Below are 25,257 nucleotides of genomic sequence, written 5' to 3'. Positions count from 1 at the left end.
TCAGAAACACACACACCCCCTTTTTTTATAGAAAGCTTTCTGCAAGGTGAGTACGCGGAGATATTCAGTTAAAAATCATAAATTTAGTGTTGTCTGCGCATGTCAAGGTCTTTTGTGGATTGGTCTGACCATGATAATTGGTTCAGCTTGCTGGATTCACAGCTGAGTCAAGCTTTGCACAGGCCTTGAAAAGGAAACTTAGGAAAAACTTAACCCCCTATTCACATAAGTATATGTGTTCTAAGATTTAAATTTTAAAATAATATGATTATTTTTCAGATTAATTAAAATGCTCTATCAGGTTATAAGTCCCCCTATCACTACTACAGCATTATGGTCAGCATTTTACATATTTTATCCTTTTTAAGTTTAATACTCATAACACCCTTGTTTTATTGAGAAGGAAACTGAGGCCTGTTAGGGTCACCAAGGAAGGCACGAGGCCAAAAGTGTTAAAGAATTATAAACTAACTAGAGGCCTGGAGTCAAAACATCATCTCATCAACATCATCTCATCACCAGATAACCAAGGACAATATCGGCATCTGCGGACCTCCAGGGCTACCAGCTGCATTCCGTTGCCAGCCTCACCTGAGCCCCATCCCCTTCCCCTTTATAATCTTATCCCCTGCACCTTGCTGTAAGACAGGATTTGAATGCTTGTGAGCGCCCTGTCTTCTGGGTTGGCTAGCCTTCTCAATAAACGCCTGATAGGATTCACCCCTGCCTTCGTTATTGGACACAGAGACAGGCAGCCGGAGACCAGTAACAGTAGCAATGAAAGCACTGGTGTATGGTTGAATTTGCCACATAGAATTCCTTGTCTTTTTTTTTTTTTTTTTTTGGGGGGGGGGTGTCTTTCTAGGTATATTAATTTTTAAAATCTTTATTGTTGAAAGTATTACATATGTTCCCTTTTTTCCCTCATTAACCCCCTCCAGCCCGCCCCTGCCCCCCACTTTTTTCTCATTCTGTTTTCCACTCTTAGCCACAGGCTGTCCTTACCATTCTTACCAAAGTACAGAGAGGGCAAGTTGTCCCTGACTTTTTAAGGGCCTCCCCTTTGGTAGGCAGCTGTGCTATGATTTTTAACTGAATATCTCCGCGTACTCACCTTGCGGAAAGCTTTCTATAAAAAAAGGGTGTGTGTGTGTTTCTGAAGAATGGTTTTTGTAGGCGAGTGGAGAATGCTGAAAAGGGAAGGAGGCGAGAGTTAGAGGCAGGGAGGAATGCCCAGCGTTACAAGTAGGTGGAAGGGATCGCTGTGACGGTGAAAGCAGTCTCAGGTTCTATTTCTTTTCTACTCGAGGATTCGCCCCCATTGGTCCCAACACGCTGAAATTTAGTGTTGTCTGCGCATGTCAAGGTCTTTTGTCCCTCGGCGGACACCGTTTGCCAGCCTAAGCGATGTCTGGGTGCTCGCCCTCTCCGTAGGGTGTCCGTCGGCTTCTACCTTCTCATCCCGGCTGGCCATGGCCAGCCGCGGGGCTCGGCAGCGCCCCAAGGGAGGCGGGAGCAGCGGCGGGGACACGGCCTCGGCCGCGGACAAGCTGCGGGAGCTGCTGTGCGGCCGGGAGGCGGGCGGCGCGGAGCCGCGGGCCGAGTAGGTGCGGGGCGGGGGCGTGGCCGGCGGCGGCGGCGCGGGGTCTCGGCCGCGCGGGCCTGGTCGCCCCGAGGGTCCGGCTGCCTCTGCACGCAGGTCCCTTTGCTCTTCTCGGGCGGGTCGGCGTTCGGTCTTCACCCCGTCCCAGACCTCCACCTGGGGTCCGTGTTTGCTGTAAAGAAAGCTGGGGTGCGGCTCCCGGCCAGGCCCGGCGTGGGCTGGCGTCCTGCGTGTGAGCGGGCAAGAGCTAAGAGTGTACCCTTCTGGGATCTCGCCAAAGTCCTGGCCATTCAATGCGAAGGCCCCGCAGCCTCCAGCTCAGCACCCGCCTCTCTCCGAGGCCGGGAACTGCGGGTTAGGGCTGCACCTAAGGAGCTGTCAGCAGTCGGAGTTGGAAGAGGTCACAGTTCCTTGCCCGTTAGGCCTCTATACATGGGAATAAATGAGCAGATGAATAAAGCCATGGGAAGCAATGACCTTGTTAAGAAAAGAAAGAAACAGGGGGAGAGCTTTGTGGTCTTCAAGTGAGTGGTTAGTTGGCTTGGGGTAAATGGAGCGTCGTAGATGCCAAGAACTAAAGTATACGAATTAGCTTACACCTGCAAAACCGGAAGTGGAAGGAATGATTAAGGTTGATCTACTCCGAACAAGCACACCTTTATTGGTGAATACTTCAGTGCTTTAATGTCCCTTGCCAGTCTTGTCTTTTTTGTCTAATTTCAGTCCTTCTAGTTAGCAGGCACTTACTGACACATACTTTTTTTTTTTTTTTTTGCTTCTGAGCAGGTTATCTGGGAACAAAGCAGGACAAGTTTGGGCACCGGAAGGATCTACTGCTTTCAAGTGTTTGCTCTCAGCAAGGCTATGTGCTGCTCTTCTGAGCAACATCTCTGACTGTGATGAAACATTCAACTACTGGGAACCAGTAGGTTACTTCTTTGGGTATTTTTGTAGTTGTTCTTGATTTCACTGCTTGGGACCTTGTTACCAATCAATATACAAACACTATATACACGTGTTACTAGTAAAATAACTTTATTTGCACTTTTGTATTCTAAGTTGATGATTTAGTAGTAGTGACTGTTTTTTTTTTTTTTAAATACCTATTTATTGATTTCAGAGAGGAAGGGAGAGGGAGAGAGAGAGAGAGAAACATCAATGATGAGAGAGAATCATTGATCAGCTGCCTCCTGCATGCCCCCTTTTGGGGATGGAACCCACAACCCAGGCATGTGCCCTGACCAGGAATAAACCCTCAACCTCCTGGTTCATGGGTGGATGCTCAACCACTGAGCCACGCCGGCCAGGTAGTAGTAGTAATTGAAGGCTGTAGGAATCTGGCTGTTTTATGAAAGGATATAATTTGTAATTTCCTTAAAATTTTAAAAAAATCAAAATAACACTTTGAGAAAGTTTTTAAAGTTAACCATTACTACAAAACTTTAAGGAAAAACAGTAGTTCCCAGTTCCACTTCTTTTTAAAAATATATATGTATATATTTTATTGATTTTTTACAGAGAGGAAGGGAGAGGGAGAGAGAGTTAGAAACATCAATGAGAGAGAAACATCGATCAGCTGCCTCCTGCACACCTCCTACTGGGGATGTGCCTGCAACCAAGGTACATGCCCTTGACCGGAATCGAACCTGGGACCTTTCAGTCTGTAGGCCAATGCTCTATCTACTGAGCCAAACCGGTTAGGGCCCAGTTCCACTTCTTATGTTCAAATCCCAGTCCCCAGAGGCAACCATTTACAACTTTCTTAGTTTTTTCTTCTGATGGTTACTAAAATAAATATCATTACTAAATAGTATGCTTATACTGCTATTTCTTGATTTTTAGATTCATAAGTTGATTGACTTTGTATTACAGAAAATTCAGAGGTGAAATTTTCACATCACATTTTTCATTTAAAAAAAGTGTTTAGGTGGTTTAAGGAAAATAGAAGATTTAGAGGTGTGTGGTTTTTTTTTTTAATATTTTTATTGATTTCAGAGAGGAACTGAGAGGGAGAGAGAGATAGAAACATCAATGACGAGAGAGAATCATTGATTGGGTGCCTTCTGCAGGCCTCCTAAGGGAGACCCAGCCCCCAACCAGGGCATGTGCCCTAACCGGGGATCGAACCTGTGACCTCCTTATTCATAGGTTGATGCTCAATCATTTGAGCCACCCTGGCCAGGCAGATTTAGAGTTGTTGTTTTTTTTGTTTTTTTAATAAGTAGCAGGTAAAATTCAAGCTTTTAAAGTTGACCAAACAATAATCTTGTAGAATTTATAATGTCCTAATATTTCTTAATATTGTGTCATTTTGATTCTTATCCATTAGTTGCAAATCTTGTTGAGAATTTCAACATTTTTGTATACTATTGTTTCATTAATATTTTTGCTTAAAATCTTCATCTTCATCCTTTTTTTTTCAGACACACTACCTCATCTACGGGAAGGGGTTTCAGACTTGGGAATATTCCCCAGTTTATGCCATTCGCTCCTATGCTTACCTGTTGCTTCATGCCTGGCCAGCTGCATTTCATGCAAGAATTCTACAAACTAATAAGGTAAGGGCAGGCCAACCTGGAAGCAATCACAACTGATCAAGAGGTGATAAAAGGACAAAGTAGTTTGGTAGTTAAGAGGAGACGTTTTCTAGAAGAAGAATTATTTATTCATTCATTGTTCAACAAATATTAATTAAGCAACTTTTATTTGGTAGACACTTCATTAAGTGCTATGGATGTAACAATGACCAAATCCCTGCCCTCATGGAATTTATGGCTTAATAAAACCATCAGAGGAAATAACTAAGGAAGTTGAAAGGAAGTGGTTGCCTCTGGGGACTGGGATTTGAACATAAGAAGTGGAACTGGGAACTACTGTTTTTTCTTAAAGTTTTGTAGTAATGGTTAACTTTAAAAACTATCTCAAATTATTATTTTGATTTTAAAAAATTTTAAGGAAATTACAAATTGTATCCTTTCATAAAACAGTCAAATTCTCTATAGTCTTCAATTACTACTACTAGCCTGGCCAGCGTGGCTCAGTGGGAAGAATACTTGTAATTGAACAAGTAGTTATAAATGTAGTGAGTCTTGTGAAGGAAGAGTACCAATATGCAGTGGGATAGCATATTGGGAGAGCCTACTTTAAACAGAGTGCTGCAGGATAGTTAGAAATTAAACCGAGACCTAACCTGATTACTTTTCAGAAATATGACTATGATGTGTCTTGGCATGGATTTATTTTGGGTTTGTCTTGTTTGGAGTTTTCTTAGCTTCTTGATCTTTAGGCTTATGTCTTTTGCCAAATTTGGAAAGTTTATTTAAAAAATATTTTTATTGATTTCAGAGAGGAACAGAGAGGGAGAGAAAGATAGAAACATCAATGATGAGAGAGAGTCATCGATCAGCTGCCTCCTCCATGCCTCATAATGGGGATCAAGCCCACAACCCAGGCATATGCCCTGACCGGAAATCTAACCGTGACCTCCTCGTTCCTAGGTCGATGCTCAACCATTGAACCACTCTGGCTGGGCTGGAAAGTTTTTAGCTGTATTTTTTTTTTTTTTTTAGTACTTTTTCAGCCCTGCCCTGTTTCTCCTCTCCTGAGACTCTAATGATGTGAATGTGAGATATTTTATTTTAGTCCCACAGGTCCCTGAGACTCTGTTCTTCCTCCCCCGAACCCTCAGTCTCTTTTTCTCTGTGTTGTTAAGATTAATTTCTAATCTTCTGTTTTCCTGTTCACTGATTACTAGTATTGGCTCTGTCCCCTCCATTTCACTGTTGACCCTACCCATTGAGCTTTTATTTTGGTTATTTTTTAAGTTGTAAAATTTCCATTTGGGTTTTCTTTATAGTTTCTATTTCTTTACTGAGACTTTCTATATTTTTCATTTGTTTCAAGCATGTTCTTATTTGCTCATTGAAGCAATTCTACAATGGCTCCTTTATTATTACTCTTTAAAAAAATCTTAATTGTTGAAAGTATTACATATGTCCTCCTTTTCCCCCCATTGACCCCCTCCAGCCAGCCCCCGCCCCCCTCCCACCCCTCCCACTCCCCCACCCCTTGTCCCAGGCTTTTACCATCCTATTATCTGTGTTCATGGGTTATGCATATATGTATACAAGGACTTTGGTTGATTACCTCCCACCCACCCACACTCCCCCCGCCTTTCCTGTGAGATTCCGCACTCTGTTCCATAATTCTGTGCCTCTGGATTCACTCCATTTGTCAGTTTATTTTGTTAATTAGATTCCACATATGAGTGAGATCATGTGATACTTGTCTTTCTCTGACTGACTTATTTCACTTCACATGATACTCTCCAGGTCCCTCTATGCCAGTGGTTCTCAACCTTTTTAATGCCGCGACCCTTTAATACAGTTCCTCATGTTGTGGTGACCCCCAACCATAAAATTATTTTCGTTGCTACTTCATAACTGTAATTTTGCTACTGTTAATGAATTGTAATGTAAATATCTGTGTTTTCCGATGGACTTAGGCTCTACAGCAGCAGTTCTCAACCTGTGGGTTGAGAACCGCTAGCAGGGTCACCTAAGACCATCGGAAAACACAGATATTTACATTACAATTCATTAACAGTAGCAAAATTACAGTTATGAAGTAGCAACGAAAATAATTTTATGGTTGGGGGTCACCACAACATGAGGAACTGTATTAAAGGGTCGCGGCATTAAAAAGGTTGAGAACCACTGCTGCTGTCTCAAAGGGTAAAAGATTCTTCTTTTTTACTGCTGCATAGTATTCCATGGTATAAATGTACCACAGCTTTTTTATCCACTCATCTACTGATGGGCACTTGGGCTGTTTCCAGACCTTAGCTATTGTAAATTGTGCTGCAGTGAACATAGGGGTGCATACATTCTTTCTGATTGGTGTTTCGAGTTTCTTAGGATATATTCCTAGAAGTGGGATCACTGCATCAAATAGCAGTTCCATATTTAATGTTTTTTAGGAAACTCCATACTGTTGTCCACAATGGCTGCACCAGTCTGCATTCCCACCAGCAGTGCACTAGGGTTCCCTTTTCTCCACAGCCTTGCCAGCACTTGTCATTTGTTGAGTTGTTGATGGTATGCCATTCTGACAGGTGTGAGGTGATACCTTGTTGTTTTAATTTGTATCTCTCTGATGATCAGTGACTTTGAGCATTTTTTCATATATCTCTTGGCCATCTGTATGTCCTCTTTGGAGAAGTGTCTATTTAGGTCCTTTGCCCATTTTTTAATTGGATTGTTTGTCTTCCTTTTGTTAAGTTGTATGAGTTCCTTATATATTTTGGATATTAACCCTTTGTCAGATATATCATTGCCAAGTATGTTCCTCCAATACAGTGGGCTCTCTTTTTGTTTTGTTGATGGTTTCTTTTGCTGTGCAGAAGCCTTTTATTTTGATGTAGTTCCATTTGTTTATTTTCTCCTTAGTTTCTTTTGTCCTAGGAGATGTATCTGTAAACATATTGCTATGAGAGATGTCTGAGATTTTCCTGCCTATGCTTTCTTCTAGGATTTTTATGCTTTCACACTTACATTTAAATGTTTTATCATTTTGAGTTTATTCTTGTGTATGGTGTAAGTTGGTGGTCTAGTTTCATTTTCTTGCATGTATCTGTCCAATTTCCCCCAATACCACTTATTGAAGAGACTGTCTTAACTCCATTGTATGCTCTTGCCTCCTTTGTCAAATATTAATGGAGCATAATGACTGGGGTTGATTTCTGGGTTCTCTGTTCTGTTCCATTGATCTATATGCTTCTTCTTGTGCCAGTACCAGGCAGTTTTGATTATGGTGGCTTTGTAGTATAACTTGAAGTCTGGTATTGTGATTCCTCCAACTTTGTTCTTCTTTCTCAAGATTGTTGCAGCTATTCGGGGTCTTTTTTGGTTCCATATATATTTTTGGAGTATTTTTTCTAGATCTGTGAAATATGCTGTTGGTATTTTAACACAGATTGCATTGAATCTGTAGATTGCCTTGAATAGTATGGACATTTTAATGATATTGATTCTACCAATTCATGAACACGGTATATTCTTCCACTTGTTTATAGCTTCTTCTCTTTCTTTTTCAATGTTACAATGGTTCCTTTAATACTTAGGTAATTCTAACATCTCTCTCTCTTGTTCTTTTGGTATTTATTTATTGTGGTGTTTTGGTTTTTTTCATTGAGTTTGAAATCTTACTAGTTGATAAGTAATTTTCAGTTAAAAGTTGGATATTTTGGGTATTCTATTTTGAGACTGGATCTTATTCATGGGCCCCGCATGCTTCTGCTGCACTGCTCTGCTCCTCTGGGTCATAATTAAGCCTTTGTTTTAGCTGGCTTCTTTTGATACACTCCACTTGTTACTGCAGGTGAGAGTAGAAGTCTAGGTTCCCCACTAAGCCTCCACTGATAACACCCTAGTGCAGTGGTCGGCAAACTGCAGCTCGTGAGCCACATGCGGCCCTTTGGCCTCTTGAGTGTGGCTCTTCCACAAAATACCACATGCGGGCGCGCACATACAGTGCGATTGAAACTGCATGGCCCATGCGCAGAAGTCGGTTTTCAGCTCTCAAAAAAAATTTCAGTCGTTGTACTGTTGTTATTTGGCTCTGTTGACTAATGAGTTTGCCGACCACTGCCCTAGTGGGCAGGGTAGGTGTACTGCATAATGACACTGGTTCAACAATGGATGCAACGCATTCCTCATGTGTTTGTGGTGATGCTGGTGTAAACAGACCTACTGTGCTCCCAGTCATATAAAAGTACAGCATGTTCAGTTATGTAAAGTACATAATACTTTATAATGATATAAATGACTATGTTACAGGTTTATGTATTTACTATACTAAACTTTTTATCTGTAATTTAGAGTGGATTCTTTATACTTTTTTAAAAATATATTTCTATTGATTTCAGAGAGGAAGGGAGAGGGAGAGAGAGAGATAGAAACATCAATGATGAGAGAGGATCATTGATCGGCTTACATTTGTTTACATCCTTTTGCACACCCACTACTGAGGATCGAGCCTGCAATCTGGGCATGTGCCCTTGACTAGAATTGAACCTGGGACCCTTCATTTTGCAGGCCAACACTCTATCCACTGAACCAAACCGGCTCAGACTCTTTATAAAGTTTAAAATAAAACAAAAGAAAAAAGTAAAGCATTATGCCATCTTACATTGGAAGCAGCCTCATACATCCAGTGTTCACTGTGTCTCTTGAGTACATCATTTTCTCTTGTGCTTGATTTAATCTCGTGTTGTTTTGCACCGTACCATACATAGCCTAGGAGCAGTAAGTGCTACTAGGCTACCATCTAGGTTTGTGTAAATACAGTCTATGATGTTCGTACAAGGATGAAATCGCCTAACATTGAATTTCTCAGACTGTATATGCATCAGTAAGTAGCAATGACTATACTGCTAGGTTGGGGGAGAGGAACAGGCTCTCTAGGGGGTCTTCACTGACACTAGGGTGGAAGAGAGAGTTCATTGCCACCGGCAAGGATAAAAGTCCTGGCTTCCTACTGGACCTTTGGTCGCATCGGTGAGAGTGGAGCTACATTGTTTTCTGGGGTGTTTGGCTGGAGTAGAGTGGTTATTGTCTAAAAGTTTTCTGTCTTGCTAGGCTACCCCTTTCTTGGTTTTTGGGCTGGATAGAGCAGGTACTCATTGGTGTTATCTTGTCTCTGCCCATTGGCATTTCTAGTTGCCAACTTCTTTAGCTCCAAGTTTGGAATATGAAAGACAAAAAAAGAAAACCAGCAAACTTACCACCATGTTGTTACCTAGGTCCTCACCCAAGGATATTTTCCCATTGATTTTTACAGAGAGTGGAACAGAGAGGGAGAGACACAGAGAGAGAAACATCGATGTGAGAGAGACACATGCCCTTAACCGGAATTGAACTTGGGACCCTTCAGTCCGTGGGCCGAGGCTCTATCCACTGAGCCAAACCGGCTAGGGCTATTTATGACTACATTTTAAGGACCACAGATAATCATCAACTAGAAAGCTTTGATATGCTTGCTAAACATAGTGAAGTTTGTCAAAGGCCACAGTATGAAAACTTAAAAATGAAATGAAAACTGGGATACAGAAATGGAGTTGGTTTTGTTCACATCTACATCTATACAATTGTCTTTAAGAAATGCTTGTTAAATGAATAAGCTTTATATACGAATTTTTCCACTTTTTTTTGTAACCAGAAATTTTATTATCTGCATACTCGTCCATGAAATAGATACAGCATAATTTATTTAACCATTTCCCTAAATTTATTTAACCGTTTCCCTATAATTGGACATTTTGTAGTTTTAAAAAAGGTTTTTCTGAATTAATAGTGCTGCAATTAATATTTTCATGAATAGAATCACCATCCCATATTTACTTACATAGTTACTTTTGTGAGCTGGAATCATAGAATTAGATATACTGAATTTAGGGGATATGAAAATTTTCATGGTTTTTGATACCTATTGCTTTTTATAAGGATTATATAAATTTATAGTGTTATTAATAACAAATGAGAGTGGTGTCATCGTTAAGAGTTTTGCTGACTTGTATCCGTGATCTGGTTGTTTTTTTTTTTGTCCTGGGTTTCTTTCAGATTCTTGTCTTTTACTTTTTACGATGTCTTCTGGCTTTTGTGAGCTGTATCTGTGAACTTTACTTTTACAAGTGAGTATAAAAGCTTTGCTTCTAAAAGTGCTATGAGGAAACCCAATGTAGCATAGACTATTTTTCTGATAGTATTAGCAGTGTTTAAAAATAGAAAGCACTTTCCTTCTAGCTCCTAATATTATATCTAAAATGTGATCTCTTGTTTGAAACAAACCGTTGGAAGGAGAATAATTCTAATGATCACTTTTTCCCCCCTGAGTTTCATAAATACTATAACTTCATATTATTAATTTTAATTGTATTACTAGTTAATACATATCTAACTAGTCTTCTCTTTGGGAGGATTTAGTAGAGCTTTATTTTGGGTCCCAAGATATGGATAGGATTATGATTTACCTCTTCCCCTCGAGCTTAACTGACAGGAACTTATTCCCGGTGTGGGACTCACTGCTCTTATTTGCATCCAATAAATGTATTTCACCAATTACCTATTGTTTGCTTCAATATTAGTGGAAATATTAAGTATTTTAGTGTTTTAGTAATAAAAATAGCTCTTTTTTTTTTTTTACATGAAGCCTAACAAACATCTTATTTTGTTAATGCTGTAAAGGTATTTGGACTTAATGATCATTATTAAAAATCTTCCCACTGCAAAACAGCTAAAAATGTCAGATAAAATAGTTGGCCTTGACTCTGAGTGGAATAGAGGAGAAAAAGGAAAGTCATTCTGCCTTTGAGGATTATAACCATAAATTGGTCATCATATGGGCTCAAGATTGAATTCACATCACCCACATGGTCCCTCAACCCCCAAGTTGAGAATTCGTTTGAAATTGTTCTGGGATGGTAGTGCTCTCAGGCCACTTGCAAAAGCAAATGTAAAATTTCGTTAGAGGAGTGAATTCTAACCCAAGTGTCAGAGAATGACCACAGGTAAAGTTTTAGTGAACAAGACATTACAATAAAAATAAATCATAGAGCACAAAAGGGAACAAGGCACTATGCCTGAGAGCCAACAGACATAACGACAGATAGCTGATCCGCACGACTTCATTTATTAGGAATTATTAAAAGGAGAATGTGCCCCAACTGGTTTGGCTCAGTTGGTAGAGCATTGGCCTGTGGACTGAAGGGTCCCGGGTTCGATTCCGGTCAAGGGCACATGCCCGGGTTGTGGGCTCGATCCCCAGTAGGGATCGTGCAGGAGGCAACCAATCAATCATTCTCTCTCATCATTGATGTTTCTATCTCTCTCTCCCTCTTCCTTCCTCTCTGAAATCAATAAAAATATAGGAGAATGTAAAATAAGCATATTTAATATTTTTAAAGAAATATAAGAGGGAATTGAAAACATAAATCAGAAACGAGACTAATCAATCAACAGAATGAAAAGGAACTTACAAAATGGGAGAAAACAATTATAAACCATATTTCCAAAATATACGTGTAAGGAACTCCAGCAACTCAATAGCAAAAAAACTAATAATTCGATTACAAAATGGACTAAGGACCTGAATAGACATTTCTCCAAAGAAGACATACAAATGAGCAATAAATATGTGAAAAGACAATCAATGTCGCTAATCTTCAGGGAAATACAAGTCAAAACCACAGTGAGATCACTTTACACCTGTTACAAAACCAAACAAACAAAGACAACAAATGTTGGCGAGGAAGTAGAAAAATTAGGACCCACACACTGTTGGTGGGAATGCAAAATGGTACTGCAACTATGGAAAACAGTATGAGGTTCCTCAAAAAATTAAAATTCGAACTACCAGCAATCCCACTTTAAAAATATGTTTCTATTGATTTTTAGAGAGGAAAGGGAAGGGAGAGAGAGATAGAAACATTGATCAGCTGCCTCCTGCATGCCCCCTAGTGGGTATCGAGCCCACAACCCCAGGCATGTGCCCTGACTGGGCATGGAACTGTGGGCGTCTTGGTGCATGGTTCGACATTCATCTACTGAGCCACACCAGCTGGGTAGCAATCCCATTTCTGAGTATTTACCTAAAAGAATTGAAATCAGAATCTCAAAGAGATATGCACATTCCCATGTTCATTGCAGCATTGTTCACAATAGCCAAGATTGAAAACAAGCTAAATATCCATTGACAGATGAATGGGGGGCAAATGTTTATATACATACAATGGAATATTATTCAGTCTTAAAAGAAGGAAATCCTGCAATATGTGACATTATGGAAGAATCTTGAGGACATTATGCTAAGTGAAATAACCAGTCACAGAAGGACAAACACTGCATGATTCCACTTATATGAGGTTTCTAAAATAGTCACATTCATGGAAGCAAAAGAATAGACTTGTGGTTGTCAGGGGTTGGAGAGAGGGGGAAATGGGAAGCTGCTAATCAATGGATATACAATTTCAGTTACACAATATGAATTCATTCTAGAGATTTGCTGTACACTATTATGCTTATAGATAACAATATTTTACACTTAAAAATCAGTTAAGAGGATAGATCTCATATTAAGTGTTCTTACCACAATAAAGAAGTTAAAAGAACTGAGACTACAAAAATAACCAGGCAGATTTTTAAAATATATATATATTTTATAAATATATATATATTATTATTGTTGTTTTTTGTTTGTTTGTTTTTACAGGGAGGAAGGGAGAGGGATAAAGAGTTAGAAACATCGATCAGCTGCCTCCTGCACACTCCCTGCTGTGGAGATGTGCCCGCAACCAAGGTACATGCCCTTGACCGGAATCGAACCTGAGACCCCTCAGTCCACAGGCGACGCTCTATCCACTGAGCCAAACCGGTTAGGACTAACCAGGCAGATTTAAAAAAGAACTGAACAGAACTACTAGAAATGAAGATATAAAAGTTGGTATTTAAAATCCAATAGATAGGTCCAGGGGTGGGGAACATCTGGCCTGCAGGCTGCTTAAGGCTCACGAAATCGTTTGGTCTGGCCCTGCCAAGGCATTAGGAGTGAGTTAATTAAATGTTTGACCAAATATAGCAAGCTAATTTTTAAGTTGATAATTTTGTATGGTCCACAAATGATGTTATAAATATCCAAATGGCCCTCGGCAGAAAAAGGTTCCCCACCCCTGGTTTAAACAGATGATTAGACATTACTAATATGTAAACTAGAAGATTGATCTGAAGAAAATACTAGCAATGCAGTACAGAGTGACAACAAATGGAAATATAAAAGAGGTTAAGAGTGTTCATTGCCACATTATTCACAATAGCTAAGATTGGAAACCACCTATATGTCCACTGACATTGTGTACAGTAGAGTTGAAAGATGAGATATGTATCTAATCACATTCTAGGAGATAATCGAGAGAATGGGGAGAGGCAGTTTTCAGGGAAGTAATAGCTAAGAAATTTCCAGAATTGATGAAAAAAAGACACTAATCCACAGATTCAGAAAGCCCAACATATCCTGATATGCATAACTAAAAGGAATAGTGAAACTGTGTAGAACTTCAAGAACTGAAGATATTTTGCCCAACTGGTGTGGCTTAGTGGTTGAGCACTGATTGATCTATGAACCAGGAGGTCATGATTCAATTCCTGGTCAAGGCACATGACCGGGTTGCAGGCTCGATCCCCAGTAGGGTGCGTGTAGGAGGCAGCCAATCAATGATTCTCTCTCATCGTTGATGTTTCTATTTCTCCCTTTCCCTTCCTCTCTGAAATCAATAAAGATAATTTAAAAAAAAAAAAAAGAACAGAGGTGATCTTAAAAGTTGACAGAGAACTTAATAGATTACCTATAAAGGAATGTTAGGCAGTTAGGCTCACAGAAGTCTTTTGAAAAGCCAAAGATGATGATGATGGTGATGATGATGATGATAATAATAATAATATCTTCAAAGTGCTGAGAGAAAACTACTGTCAGTCTAAAATTGTATACTCAAACCATCTTTTAAGAGCTAAATAAAGACTTTTCAGACAAAATATAAAAGAAAGAAATCCAAGAAAAACAGAATTTACCATTAACAGAGCTTCACTAAAGGAACTTCTAAAGAATATACTTAGGAAGAAGCTAAATTATTTCAGAAAGAAGCTCTGAGATGCAATAAGGAACCTGAGCAGTAAAATAGTTAACACATGATATGTCTGAGCAAATTTTGACTGAATGAAGCAATAACAATTTCTAATAATGTTTCATTTATAGGGTTTTTAAAAACCTACAAGAAAGAAGTAAAGGAAGTGTATAATTAATTGCGTTTGAGAAACCCTGACTTAGATAAGGACTTATTAACACTTCAGTGTATCTCCTAGTCTTTTTCTGATAACTCCATTCATTGAGTGACTGTGTGCCAGGCATTCTTCTAAGCACTTGGCCATGCATTGTCCTCACAGAAACCTTACAAAGTATCACTGCCCTCTTTTTACAAAGGAGGAATCTGACAGAGTGAGTCTGTAACTAGACAAGGGTGTCACTGCTGGTAAGTGGCAGACTCCAGATTTGAACCTGTGCCTGTGTGAGTCTGAGGCCTATTGTTTTTCTACAACATCATGCTGTTTTCCTGTTGTTAGTAGACATGCCCTTCGCACAGAAAGTATATCTTTCCTCGGAGGGAGAGAGCTTCTCTCCTTATGCACGCGAACATTGCTAACAAACCCGTCAAGCCCGAACACTGACTTTACATCTTCAGTGTTCTCTGTGATGCAGGCATGTTTTTGTCTTTTGATTTGAAATTTCCATCCCCAAGATTTGCTCTGCTGAGAGTTCTTGCCTTTCTCCTAGGGCCGTGTGTAAGAAGTTTGGGTTGCATGTCAGTCGAATGATGCTAGCCTTCTTGGTTCTCAGCACTGGCATGTTCTGCTCATCTTCAGGTAAGTAAAGGAGCCGGTGAGGGCATAACAGGGTCACTGATATTTCACAGTTGCATTTAAAGAAGGAACTTGTCCAGATACAGTTTATATTTGTATAACATGTCAATAATGTGCTGACCACTCTTACCTACACTCTCTTGATTGACCTTTGCAACATTAAGATAAGTATTTTCTCATTTTTGTTGAAACTTAGAAAGATGAAATGACTTACTGAAAGTCAAACAATTCATAAGTGGTAGAGCTGTTTTCATGAGGTTGCTTTCTGTTACATATTATATTTTTTGTAACTGTAAGGCTGAAAAACACAGACACCCCTGTCTTTCTTTGTTGTTAGGGGAAGGAAAATACTTTTATTATTTTGCTCAAGAAAGCTCTTGTGCCTAAAAAACCTGTTCTTGGTGGTTCTCCTTTCTGCCCAATATTTGCAGTGTGTTCTGTAAAGGTATACATCTCCTGTGGGATTTTTTTAATACTAAGTTCGTAGAAATTGAGAATAAAAACCTTAATCTAGAGAGGTGGCTTTCAAACTATGCTGCCAGTGAACATTTGTGTTCTATGAGCTGAACCAAGGTAACCTGCTGCCAAAAGGCAGCCTGTTCCCAGTCTCTGGAAAAATGGTTACTATATGTAATTATTTCAAGTTTAATTTCTACTTGCTTGTACCAGAATCTAGTATACACACTAAATATGCACACAAATTGTATCCAGCTCAAAAGTATGTATTTTTTCTTCATTGACTATCAAAATCCATGTTGTTCTGCAGACACCTCAGGGCTCTACACCCAGATAACTTTGAGAGCCAGTGTCCTAAATGAGACTGCTCTCCCCTCTGAGCTGTCAGACACCTCAGATTCCTCTGTTCCCCTTGCCTGTCCATTGGCAGCTGGAATCTGTAGCGGTGGATAGCATCGATTCTATTTAGCATTTATCTGTGAAGGTTGTACCCGACGTTTTTTTAGTTACTTTGTTACTCCTAAAATTGATTCTTCTCTGAGGGAGATACTTGGGATGTCTTCAGTTTTGTAACCTCAGTTGAAGATGTTAAGGCACAGATCACTTCAAAGCATTCTTTGAGACAAAGCCTCATCTCTTTGCCAAGTTTCTTAAATCATATTGCCTCTTCATTGTGGTTCTTGTTGGAGTCGGTACTGACCTTCCCCAGTGCTAGGTGAAGTAGGCTTCATACAGGAGGGAGATGCAGATCTGTATTTTTGTGTAGAATTGGTAGAAACACTTTGATCAAACGTCACTATTGCACAGAACCTGAGTACAGTCAGTCCCCTGCTGTATACACCAGCAAAGTGATGCTAGATGGAAATAATTAGGGGGACACCTAAGGCCACACATCTATGTCAATGGATGCAGGACGTAAAGCAGGGCTGGCAACCAGCACTTGGGTGGATGCAGGATGCGAAGCAGTGTTACCATCCAACTTTTGGCCTCTGAGAAGATTTCCTAGAACCGTGGTCAGCAAACTGCGGCTCGCGAGTCACATGCGGCTCTTTGGCCCCTTGAGTGTGGCTCTTCCACAAAATACCACGGCCTGGGCGAGTCTATTTTGAAGAAGTGGCGTTAGAAGAAGTTTAAGTTTAAACAATTTGGCTCTCAAAAGAAATTTCAATTGTTGTCCTGTTGATATTTGGCTCTGTTGACTAATGAGTTTGCCAACCACTGTCCTAGAATTTCTATAGGGAACAGGTTGGTACTTGGACAGCCTCAGAAGACTGTCAGAAGATAAACTTCTCCAGAAATAGACTGTCAGCAGTGGTTCTAAGTTTCATGAAGCATATTCACTGCCTGGAAATATAACCTGGGGTTATACCTGGGGAACCTGGAATTCTGTAAGTTTTAGATTTGGGTACAGGCCAGGAGAGGAATGGCATGGTTGGTATTGTATAACTGGGCGATGTGTTGGTACCTAAAAAACAGGAGTGAGAAAATCAGAAAATCATTGCATTTCTTTTTTTAAAAGGTGTATCACTCTACTGCCCACTTCTAATATAACATTGCTCAAAATACGTTCCTGGTTATTGATATTTTGCAATATAGGTAAATTTTTAATAATTGATACTTAATAAATCTCAAACTCTTGTCCCTGTCCCCCTTTTTTTCATGTCTTTACTCTTGCAGCATTTCTTCCTAGTAGTTTCTGTATGTATACTACATTGATAGCCATGACTGGCTGGTATATGGACAAAACTTCCATTGCTGTGCTTGGAGTAGCAGCTGGGGCTATCATTGGCTGGCCATTCAGTGTGGCTCTTGGGTAAGAAACTAACACAACTCATCTCCCTTGTATCACTGGGCATATAGTATATCTTAATGTTAGGTTATCTCCATATTCTCTGGATAGGATCTAAAGTTAGAGGATTTATTTGGACCTACAAAGACTGGGAAATGAAAGAATATTTCTCTTGGTACTCATTATTTTGATTAATCCTAATAAGAATAGTAACTGTTAAGCATCTGCTGCATGTTAGACACTGCTAAACCACTTACAAACTTTATTCCTAAACCTTCTAACAACTCTGCAGGAGAGATCAATTATTAGTGCTTTGTAAATGAGAAAGTAGAGTCCAAGAGGTTGAGTAATTTGCCTTTAAGATTATGTTTGCTTTTGGGTCCAGGCACTTCTGACTCTGTAGCAGACGTTTTTTCCATACGGTACCACCATAGGCTGTGTTTTTTGTTGCCAAGGCTTGAAATCTGAGTTCCTTTCAGTCCTCCTTTCTTGTCCCCAGAATCATTTTCTTAGTTTCATAGTGCCTGTCATTCCTTTTATACTTTTTGTTCCCACCACTCTGTTCTATTTGTGCTGCCTTAATTTACTGCCTGGATCACTAATAATTTAGAAAAAATTTTAGTTTGATGTTAAGGTCATTATAGTAGTAGTAGTAGTATATCTTTATTATTTTTAAAAGTATTGGATTGTTTGAAGTAAAAAGAATTCTTAATTTTCTTCTCCCCTTACACAATCTTCAAAGATTGTGCTAATAGTTTTGTGTATATTTTCCCAGAAATTATCCTTGCATGGATAAATGCATACACACATATACATACATACCAAAATTCTTAAATAGAATTATTCTATACTCATGTATATTTTCTATTGTATATAGATTTATTTTGTTCTTTGTATCTATTGCATAGCATTCCATTATATGGCTGTTCATAATTTATTTAGCCATTGTCTTATTGGTAGACATTTGGTTTTCATTTTTTTGTTATTATACACATGCTTCAGTGAACATTTTTGTACATGTCTATATACTTGTGGAAATTTATCTATGGGATACACTTTTAGAAAGGGAGTTCTAAGTCAGAGAATAGGTGTTTTATGTTTTCTTAATTGACTTTTAAAGGTTAGTATCTCCACCTTCAATCTTTTCTTTTATTCTGCATATTATCCTCAAATTACTTTATTCTTTAAGGTTTGGTTTGTGGTTCTCTTCTATACTTTCTGCTATCTAGTCAATCATCTCTTCAGTTTCACTCATATATTCCTAGCTGCCTATTAGATCTCTCCATTTATATTTACAACATTGAACTCATTACCTCCCATCCGTATCTGTTTCTTTACCTCTGATTCGATTTCAGCAAATGGTACTGTCTGTGCTGAGCCAGGAACCTGAAACTTATCTGTGACTCTCTTCTCTTTCCCATGTCCTATTAATTTATTACACCTCCTGAATATCTTTTGAATCTGTCTATTTTTCTTCACCTCTCACTGGTCTGGATTACTTTACAGCCTTCTGAATGATCTTCCTGCCTCTATATTGATCCTTGTAAATCTATTCTCCACATTCAAATGTTCCTTTTAGAGTTATCTTCCTAAAATGCAAATATGATTGTATCACTCCCTATTTTGTTCCAAACTGTATAATAGCTTCCCAAATGCTCTGTGTCCCACAGGTTGGCAACTTGTATCCAGTGGAGCAAATCCAGCTGGCCTGTTTTCATACAGCCCAAGAACTAACATTTTTACAATTTTAAAGGGTTGTTGAAAAACAACACACACACAGAAGAATATGCAACAGAGACTGTACGAGGCCTTGTAAAGCCTAAAATATATGCTGTCCGGTCCTTTAAATAAAAGTTTGCCAACACCTGTTTTACGGTGTGCAAACTCCAACATGACTCATAAAGCCCTTATATTTCCTCCTGTTTACCTCTCCAGCCTTCTTTTTTAAATTTCCTCCATTTATTTTACTCTCTACTCCATCAACATTGAACTTTTGGAGTTCCCCAAATACCTTGATTGGTCTGCCGTTAGCCAGAATAAGTGATTTCAGGATCACAGTCAGTTAGCAATCTACCATCATTTATTGAATCCTTTGTGCTAGGCAAGGCTGATACTGTGAAAAATAAAACAATTATGGTTCTTGTTTTTTTGGAGCTTGCATTTTAGTAGGAAAAGCAGACATTGAACAGGAAATTAAAAATATGATGACTTATGTGTTACATGCCGTTGAGTCGGCTCTGACTCCTGGCGAGTGAGAGGTGTCCACAATGTCCTGACCTCAACGGCCCTGCTCAGCTCCTGTAGACTCATGCCTATGGTGTCTATGGGGTTAACACATCTTCTATTTGGTCCTCCGCTTTTCTTGTTGTCTTCTATTTTCCCCAGCATTGTCTTTTCTAAAGAACCCTGTCTTATCAAAGGAGAACTATAGCACATGGAAATGTAACCATTGGGGAGGAAAAAAATGAAAACACAAATGTTAATGCAAAATGTAGGTAATAGAATGTGGAAGTTCAAATTATAAAAGATGATGTTCTGTGACAACACATGCTCAATAAGTCACAGAGATGTCTGGAGGAGGTGGGAATAGAACCTATAGTTGACATTTGGGTGGGTTCTGTGTGAATAGATTGATGTAGGGAGGGAATTCTTTGTGTTGGAGCATGGGCAAAGGCTCAGACTAGCGTCCTACATTTGGAAGTCATGGATATGAAGGTGATTGTTCATGCAGCAAGAGTGGAAGCATCTACTGAGAAAATGAGTGCAGAAAGAAAAACAAACTTGTTTTGGGGAGCTATGACCATAATAGGCCACTACCATGGAATAGGGGGAAAAAGAAGCCTAGAAAGGAGCATTAGAGAAGAGTCCAAAAAGGAACAGGAGCTAGCGAGTCTAAAGAGGAAGGAACAGATGCTTTGTGCAAAGTGCAGCAGATAGACAAAGGAGTGAGACTTGTGCAGAGATAGTGGGTGTGGCCGAGGTCAGTCTTTACAGCTTGATGCTAGACCTTACAGAAGAGATAGTGAAGGCAACATACATATTCCTTGCTTGAAGAACTTAAGTGAAAGGAAGAAGAACAAATGGTATTAGAAGAGGGTATATCAGAATTGAAGTCGTTTGTAATATGATATTGCTAAAATCTTAATATATCACTAAAGGGAGAGATCAGTATTTATTTGGCAGGATGGGTATAGAACAGTAGGCTACGTTTACCTTATCCTATCTAATAATCCATCTAATAAAAGAGCAATATGCAAATTAACCATCACTCAGCTACACCCACAAGTCACGCCCACCAGCCAATCAGGAGCAAGTATGCAAATTAACCCAAGATGGCTACGGCCATGGAGAGAGCAGGAGGGAGGCTTGGGTTTCCCGGGCGATGGAGGAAGCCAAGCTTTTTGCCAGCCCAGGCCTCCGTTTAAGGCTAGAAAGTTTCAATTATAGAAGATAAATAAATTCCAACAGAAATGGCTGCCGCCACGGATGGAGCAGAAAGCTTGGCTCCACTCCAGGCTACAAAGTTTCAGTTGTAGAAGATAAATAAATCCAAGATACCAGGGCTTCTGCTTGGGTCGCCGGGGGTATGGCCAGCCTGCAAACCACCACAGGCCCCTTGCCCAGGCTGCCCCACACCCCAAGGGAACCCCCACCCTGATCTAGGACACCCTTCAGGACAAGCCAGCTGGCCCTTACCTGTGCACCAGGCCTCTATCCTATCTAATCCTATCTAATCTACCTAATAAAAAGGTAATATGCAAATTGACTGTACCATCGACACACCCACAAGCCACGCCCACAATCCACACCCACAAGCCAATCAGAGCAAGTATGCAAAATTAACCCAATCAAGATGGCTACAGCCACAGAGAGCAAGGTTTCCCAGGTTACAGAGCAAGCCAAGCTTTCCTCGAGCTGTTGCAGGCCTAAGCCTCCACTCAAGCTACAAAGTTTCAATTATAGAACGTAAACAAATTCAAACAGAAATGGCTACAGATTTCTAGGAGCTTGAGAGAGCAAGCCAGTGTTGCCGGAGGCAACAGGGGAAGCAAAGCTTTCCACACACCCTGTCCGGGCCCAGCCTCCACTTAAGGCTACAAAGTTTCAATTATAGAAGGTGAATTAACTGCCACAGAAATGGCTGCAGGCTGCGTGCGGAGGGAGCAGCAGGCTTGGCTCCTCTCCAGGCTACAAAGTTTCAATTGTAGAAGGAAAATAAATTCTAGATACCAGGGCCTCCACTTGGGTTGCCAGGGGGCGTGGCCAGCCTGCAAACCACCACAGGCCCCTTCGCTCAGGCTGCCCCACACCCCAAGGGAACCCCCACCCTGATCTGGGACACCCTTCAGGGCAAACCAGCTGTCCCCCACTCCTGCACCAGGCCTCTATCCTATCTAATAAAAGAGTAATATGCAGATTGACCATCACTCCAACACACAATATGTCTGCCCCCATGTGGTCAAAGATCCTGCCCCCATGTGGACACAAGATGGCCACCACAAGATGGCCAGCAGGAGAGGGCAGTTGGGAGGCACCCGGCCTGCAAGGGAGGGCAGTTGAGAGGGACCAGGCTTGCAAGTGAGGGCAGTTGGAGGTTATCAACCCTGTAGGAGAGGGCAGTTAGGGGTGACCAGGCCGGCAGAGGAGGGCAGTTAGAGGCAAACAGGCTGGCAGGGGAGCAGTTAAGCATCAATTAGGCTGACAGGGGAGTGGTTAAGGGGGTGATCAGGCTGGCAGGCAGAAGCGGTTAGGGGCAATCAGGAAGGCAGGCAGGCAAGCAGTTGGGAGCCAGCAGTCCTGGATTGTGAGAGGGATGTCCGACTGCCCGTTTAGGCCCGATCCCACGGGCAGTCGGACATCCTTTGAGGGGTCCCAGATTGGAGAGGGTGCAGGCTGTGCTGAGGGACACTCCCCCCCCCCCCACCCCGTGCACGAATTTCGTGCACCGGGCCTCTAGTAATTAATATATTTTAAATGGCCATTAGACATAAATATGTATAAAACAGAACTCATTCCAGAAGCTTAATATTTATATTTCTTGTGCATCGTGGGTACATAGCACTCTGATGGGTCCTGAAGAGAACAGTGTATTTTTGAGAAGAAATCCTCTCCTGTACCACCTTTCTTCCTCAGTACAACTGCTAGAGACATGTTATTCTCAGTTCTGCACGAGGTGTGTGAATCTGACCTGTCTATATTCTCTCTAAGTATTTAACTCCCCACTTTCTGTTTCTCTGTTAAATAGTTTACCTATTGCCTTTGACTTGCTGGTCATGAAACACAGGTGGAAGAGTTTCCTCCATTGGTCGCTGGTGGCTCTCATACTCTTTCTGGTGAGTTTTCTCTTTTCCTTGTTTTGTTCTAAAATTGTAATGACAGCAACTTTTTAAAATTTTAATTTAATTTATTGGGTAACATCTGTTTATAACATTATATAAGTTTTAGGTATACAATTTATCAGTACATCATCTGTATATTCCACTGTGTGGAAGCACCTTCTGATGTGGGAAAGAGAACATTAGGAGTTGATTCTGTTTTTGATTTTGAAGTTTGTCCTATTAGCATGTGAGAATGTTTCCAGAGCAAAACTCCACAATTGCTATGTATTTTCTGCCCTGTTTCAGGTGCCTGTGGTGGTCATCGACAGCTACTATTATGGGAAGTTGGTGATTGCACCACTCAACATTGTTTTGTATAATGTCTTTACTCCACATGGACCTGATCTTTATGGTAAGGCCTTATGAGATTGGGCAAGAATTAGGAGATAGCTTAATTTGTCGGGGCTTTGAAATTTTAATTCAACTGCCTCATTTGACCAAATATGGTATTTCTTTGCTGGTAATATTATTTTCTTATTTTAAAAATAAATGTTGCTCGGCCGGTGTGCTCAGTGGTTTGGCATCGACCTATGAACTAGGAGATCACAGTTGGATTCCAGTCAGGGCACATGCCAGGATTGTAGTTCAATCCCCAGTAGGGGGCCTGCAGGAGGCAGTAGATTGATGATTCTCCCTCATCCTTTATGTTTCTATTTCTCTCCCTTCCTCTCTCTGAAATCAGTGAAAACATATTAAAAAATAAAATAAAAATAAATGTCATTTGAATATAGCTCAGTGATGATATATTGCTACTAAATGTTTTTCCTTGGTTAATAAGATAGTTACATTTAGCTTTCTGTTGGTCCTGCTGTCTGTTATTCTCAGTTGCAAAGTAGTGAGGACTCTGCTGAGTATGCCATGGCTCTTGATACCACTCTTTTTTTATTAAAAGTTACTTTTTTCTCGTCTCATTAGAAAATTAATATGATAACTAAAATAAAAACATTCATAGTCCCCTAACCTCCGTATAGCAGTTGTTAACACCTTGGAGTTGTACATGTACACATTTGGTACTACTAATTATTTTTTTTTAATTCACATTACTTCAGTATCAGGCATTAGGGGGAAAAGTTTGAAAAACTTGTAGACAAAGCATATTAAGTGTGTGTGTGTCGAGGAGGGGAGTGTCAGCATGAGAAGGTAGGTAGTGTTGACGTAAGAAAGGTCCAAACCGGTCCTCCTTCGGGGAAGGTGGGCCCGTAGGCAGCAGCCGTGGCGCCCAGCCGAAATGGCATGGTCCTAAAGCCCCACTTCCACAAGGACCGGTTTAACCAGCCGGCGAGGAGGATCCGCAGACGCAAGGCCCGGCAAGGCCCGGCAAGCCAAAGCGGGCCGCGTCGCCCCTCGCCCTGCATCTGGACCCATCCGACCCATAGTGAGATGCCCCACCGTGAGGTGCCACACCAAAGTGCGAGCCGCAGGGGCTTCAGCTTGGAAGAGTTACGGGTGGCTGGCATCCACAAAACGGTGGCGCGGACCATTGGGATCTCGGTGGATCCGAGGTGGCGGAACAAGTCCACCGAGACCCTGCAGGCCAACGTGCAGCGGCTGAAGGAGGACCGCTCCAAGCTCATACTCTTCTCCAGGAAACCTTCGGCCCCCAAGAAGGGAGACAGTTCTGCTGAAGAACTCAAATTGGCCACACAGCTGACCGGACCAGTGATGCCCATACGGAGTGTCTACAAGAAGGAGAAGGCCAGGGTCATCACAGAGGAGGAGAAGAACTTCAAGGCTTTTGCCAGTCTTCAAATGGCCCGTGCCAATGCCCGGCTTTTTGGCATCTGGGCAAAAAGAGCCAAAGAAGCTGCAGAACAGGATGTTGAAAAGAAAAAATAAAGTGCTGTTGGCAACTTGTGATAAAAAAAAAAAAAAAAAAAGAAAGAAAGAAAGAAAAAAAAGAAAGGTCCAAACCTGTAGAGAATTTTTATAGGAATTTGAGCCAAACTGACAACACATGGCCGAAGCAAGATCTCAAAGGCTCCAAAGAATAACAGTTTCTTTTATGCATTTGAAATTAAGGAGGGAAGGTAAGGAAGATTACTTGAGAATGAGAGAAAGCAAGGCAGGGATCTGATTACAGTTTGAGATTATGTGCTTTCATGAAGGTGACTACGCTTTTTTTAGGGGTCTGAAAAGAGTTATTTCAAAGGCATGTTAACCTAGATGCACAGAAACTAGACAGGGCTTGCTTAAGGCAACGATAACCCTTTCACTAAATAATGTATGTCTAGGGTGTGACTACTCACCATGACCTGCCCACTTAGGCATTTATGATCAGACTAGAGGCCCGGTGCACGAAATTCGTGCACGGAGGAGGGTTGTCCCTCAGCCCAGCCTGTACCCTCTCCAATCTGGGACCCCTCAAGGGATGTCCGACTGCCCGTTTAGGCCCAATCCCTGGGATCGGGCCTAAACGGGCAGTCGGACATCCCTCTCACAATCCAGGACTGCTGGCTCCCAACTGCTTGCCTGCCTGCCTTCCTGATTGCCCCTAACTGCTTCTGCCTGCCAGCTTGATCACCCCCTAACCACTCTGCTGCCAGCCTGTTTGCCCTCAACTTCCCTCTT

General features: G+C 40.9%; 1 protein-coding gene and 1 pseudogene across 2 annotated transcripts in view; both read left to right on the top strand.

The window, feature by feature from the left end:
- The first annotated feature begins 1,395 nt into the window (after positions 1-1,395).
- ALG9 (ALG9 alpha-1,2-mannosyltransferase) overlaps positions 1,396-25,257 on the top strand; it is a 102,236-nt gene continuing 78,374 nt past the window's right edge. The window contains exons 1-8 of one of the 2 annotated variants that reach the window (XM_054724882.1): positions 1,396-1,603; positions 2,390-2,528; positions 4,027-4,161; positions 10,222-10,292; positions 14,981-15,069; positions 17,200-17,335; positions 22,557-22,644; positions 22,936-23,041. In XM_054724882.1, the coding sequence (XP_054580857.1) occupies positions 1,473-1,603; positions 2,390-2,528; positions 4,027-4,161; positions 10,222-10,292; positions 14,981-15,069; positions 17,200-17,335; positions 22,557-22,644; positions 22,936-23,041 (895 nt within the window). In that variant the 5' untranslated portion in view covers positions 1,396-1,472. Of the gene's footprint in view, positions 1,604-2,389; positions 2,529-4,026; positions 4,162-10,221; positions 10,293-14,980; positions 15,070-17,199; positions 17,336-22,556; positions 22,645-22,935; positions 23,042-25,257 lie in introns of those variants that run through there. The other variant, XM_054724883.1, reaches the window with a different exon arrangement.
- LOC103293798 (60S ribosomal protein L13-like) lies at positions 23,548-24,572 on the top strand (annotated as a pseudogene).

Source organism: Eptesicus fuscus, chromosome 13 (genome assembly GCF_027574615.1).
Source record: "Eptesicus fuscus isolate TK198812 chromosome 13, DD_ASM_mEF_20220401, whole genome shotgun sequence".
NCBI lineage: Eukaryota > Metazoa > Chordata > Mammalia > Chiroptera > Vespertilionidae > Eptesicus > Eptesicus fuscus.
Note: the sequence above shows the minus strand (reverse complement) of the source record. Positions and strands in the feature narration are given on the sequence as shown.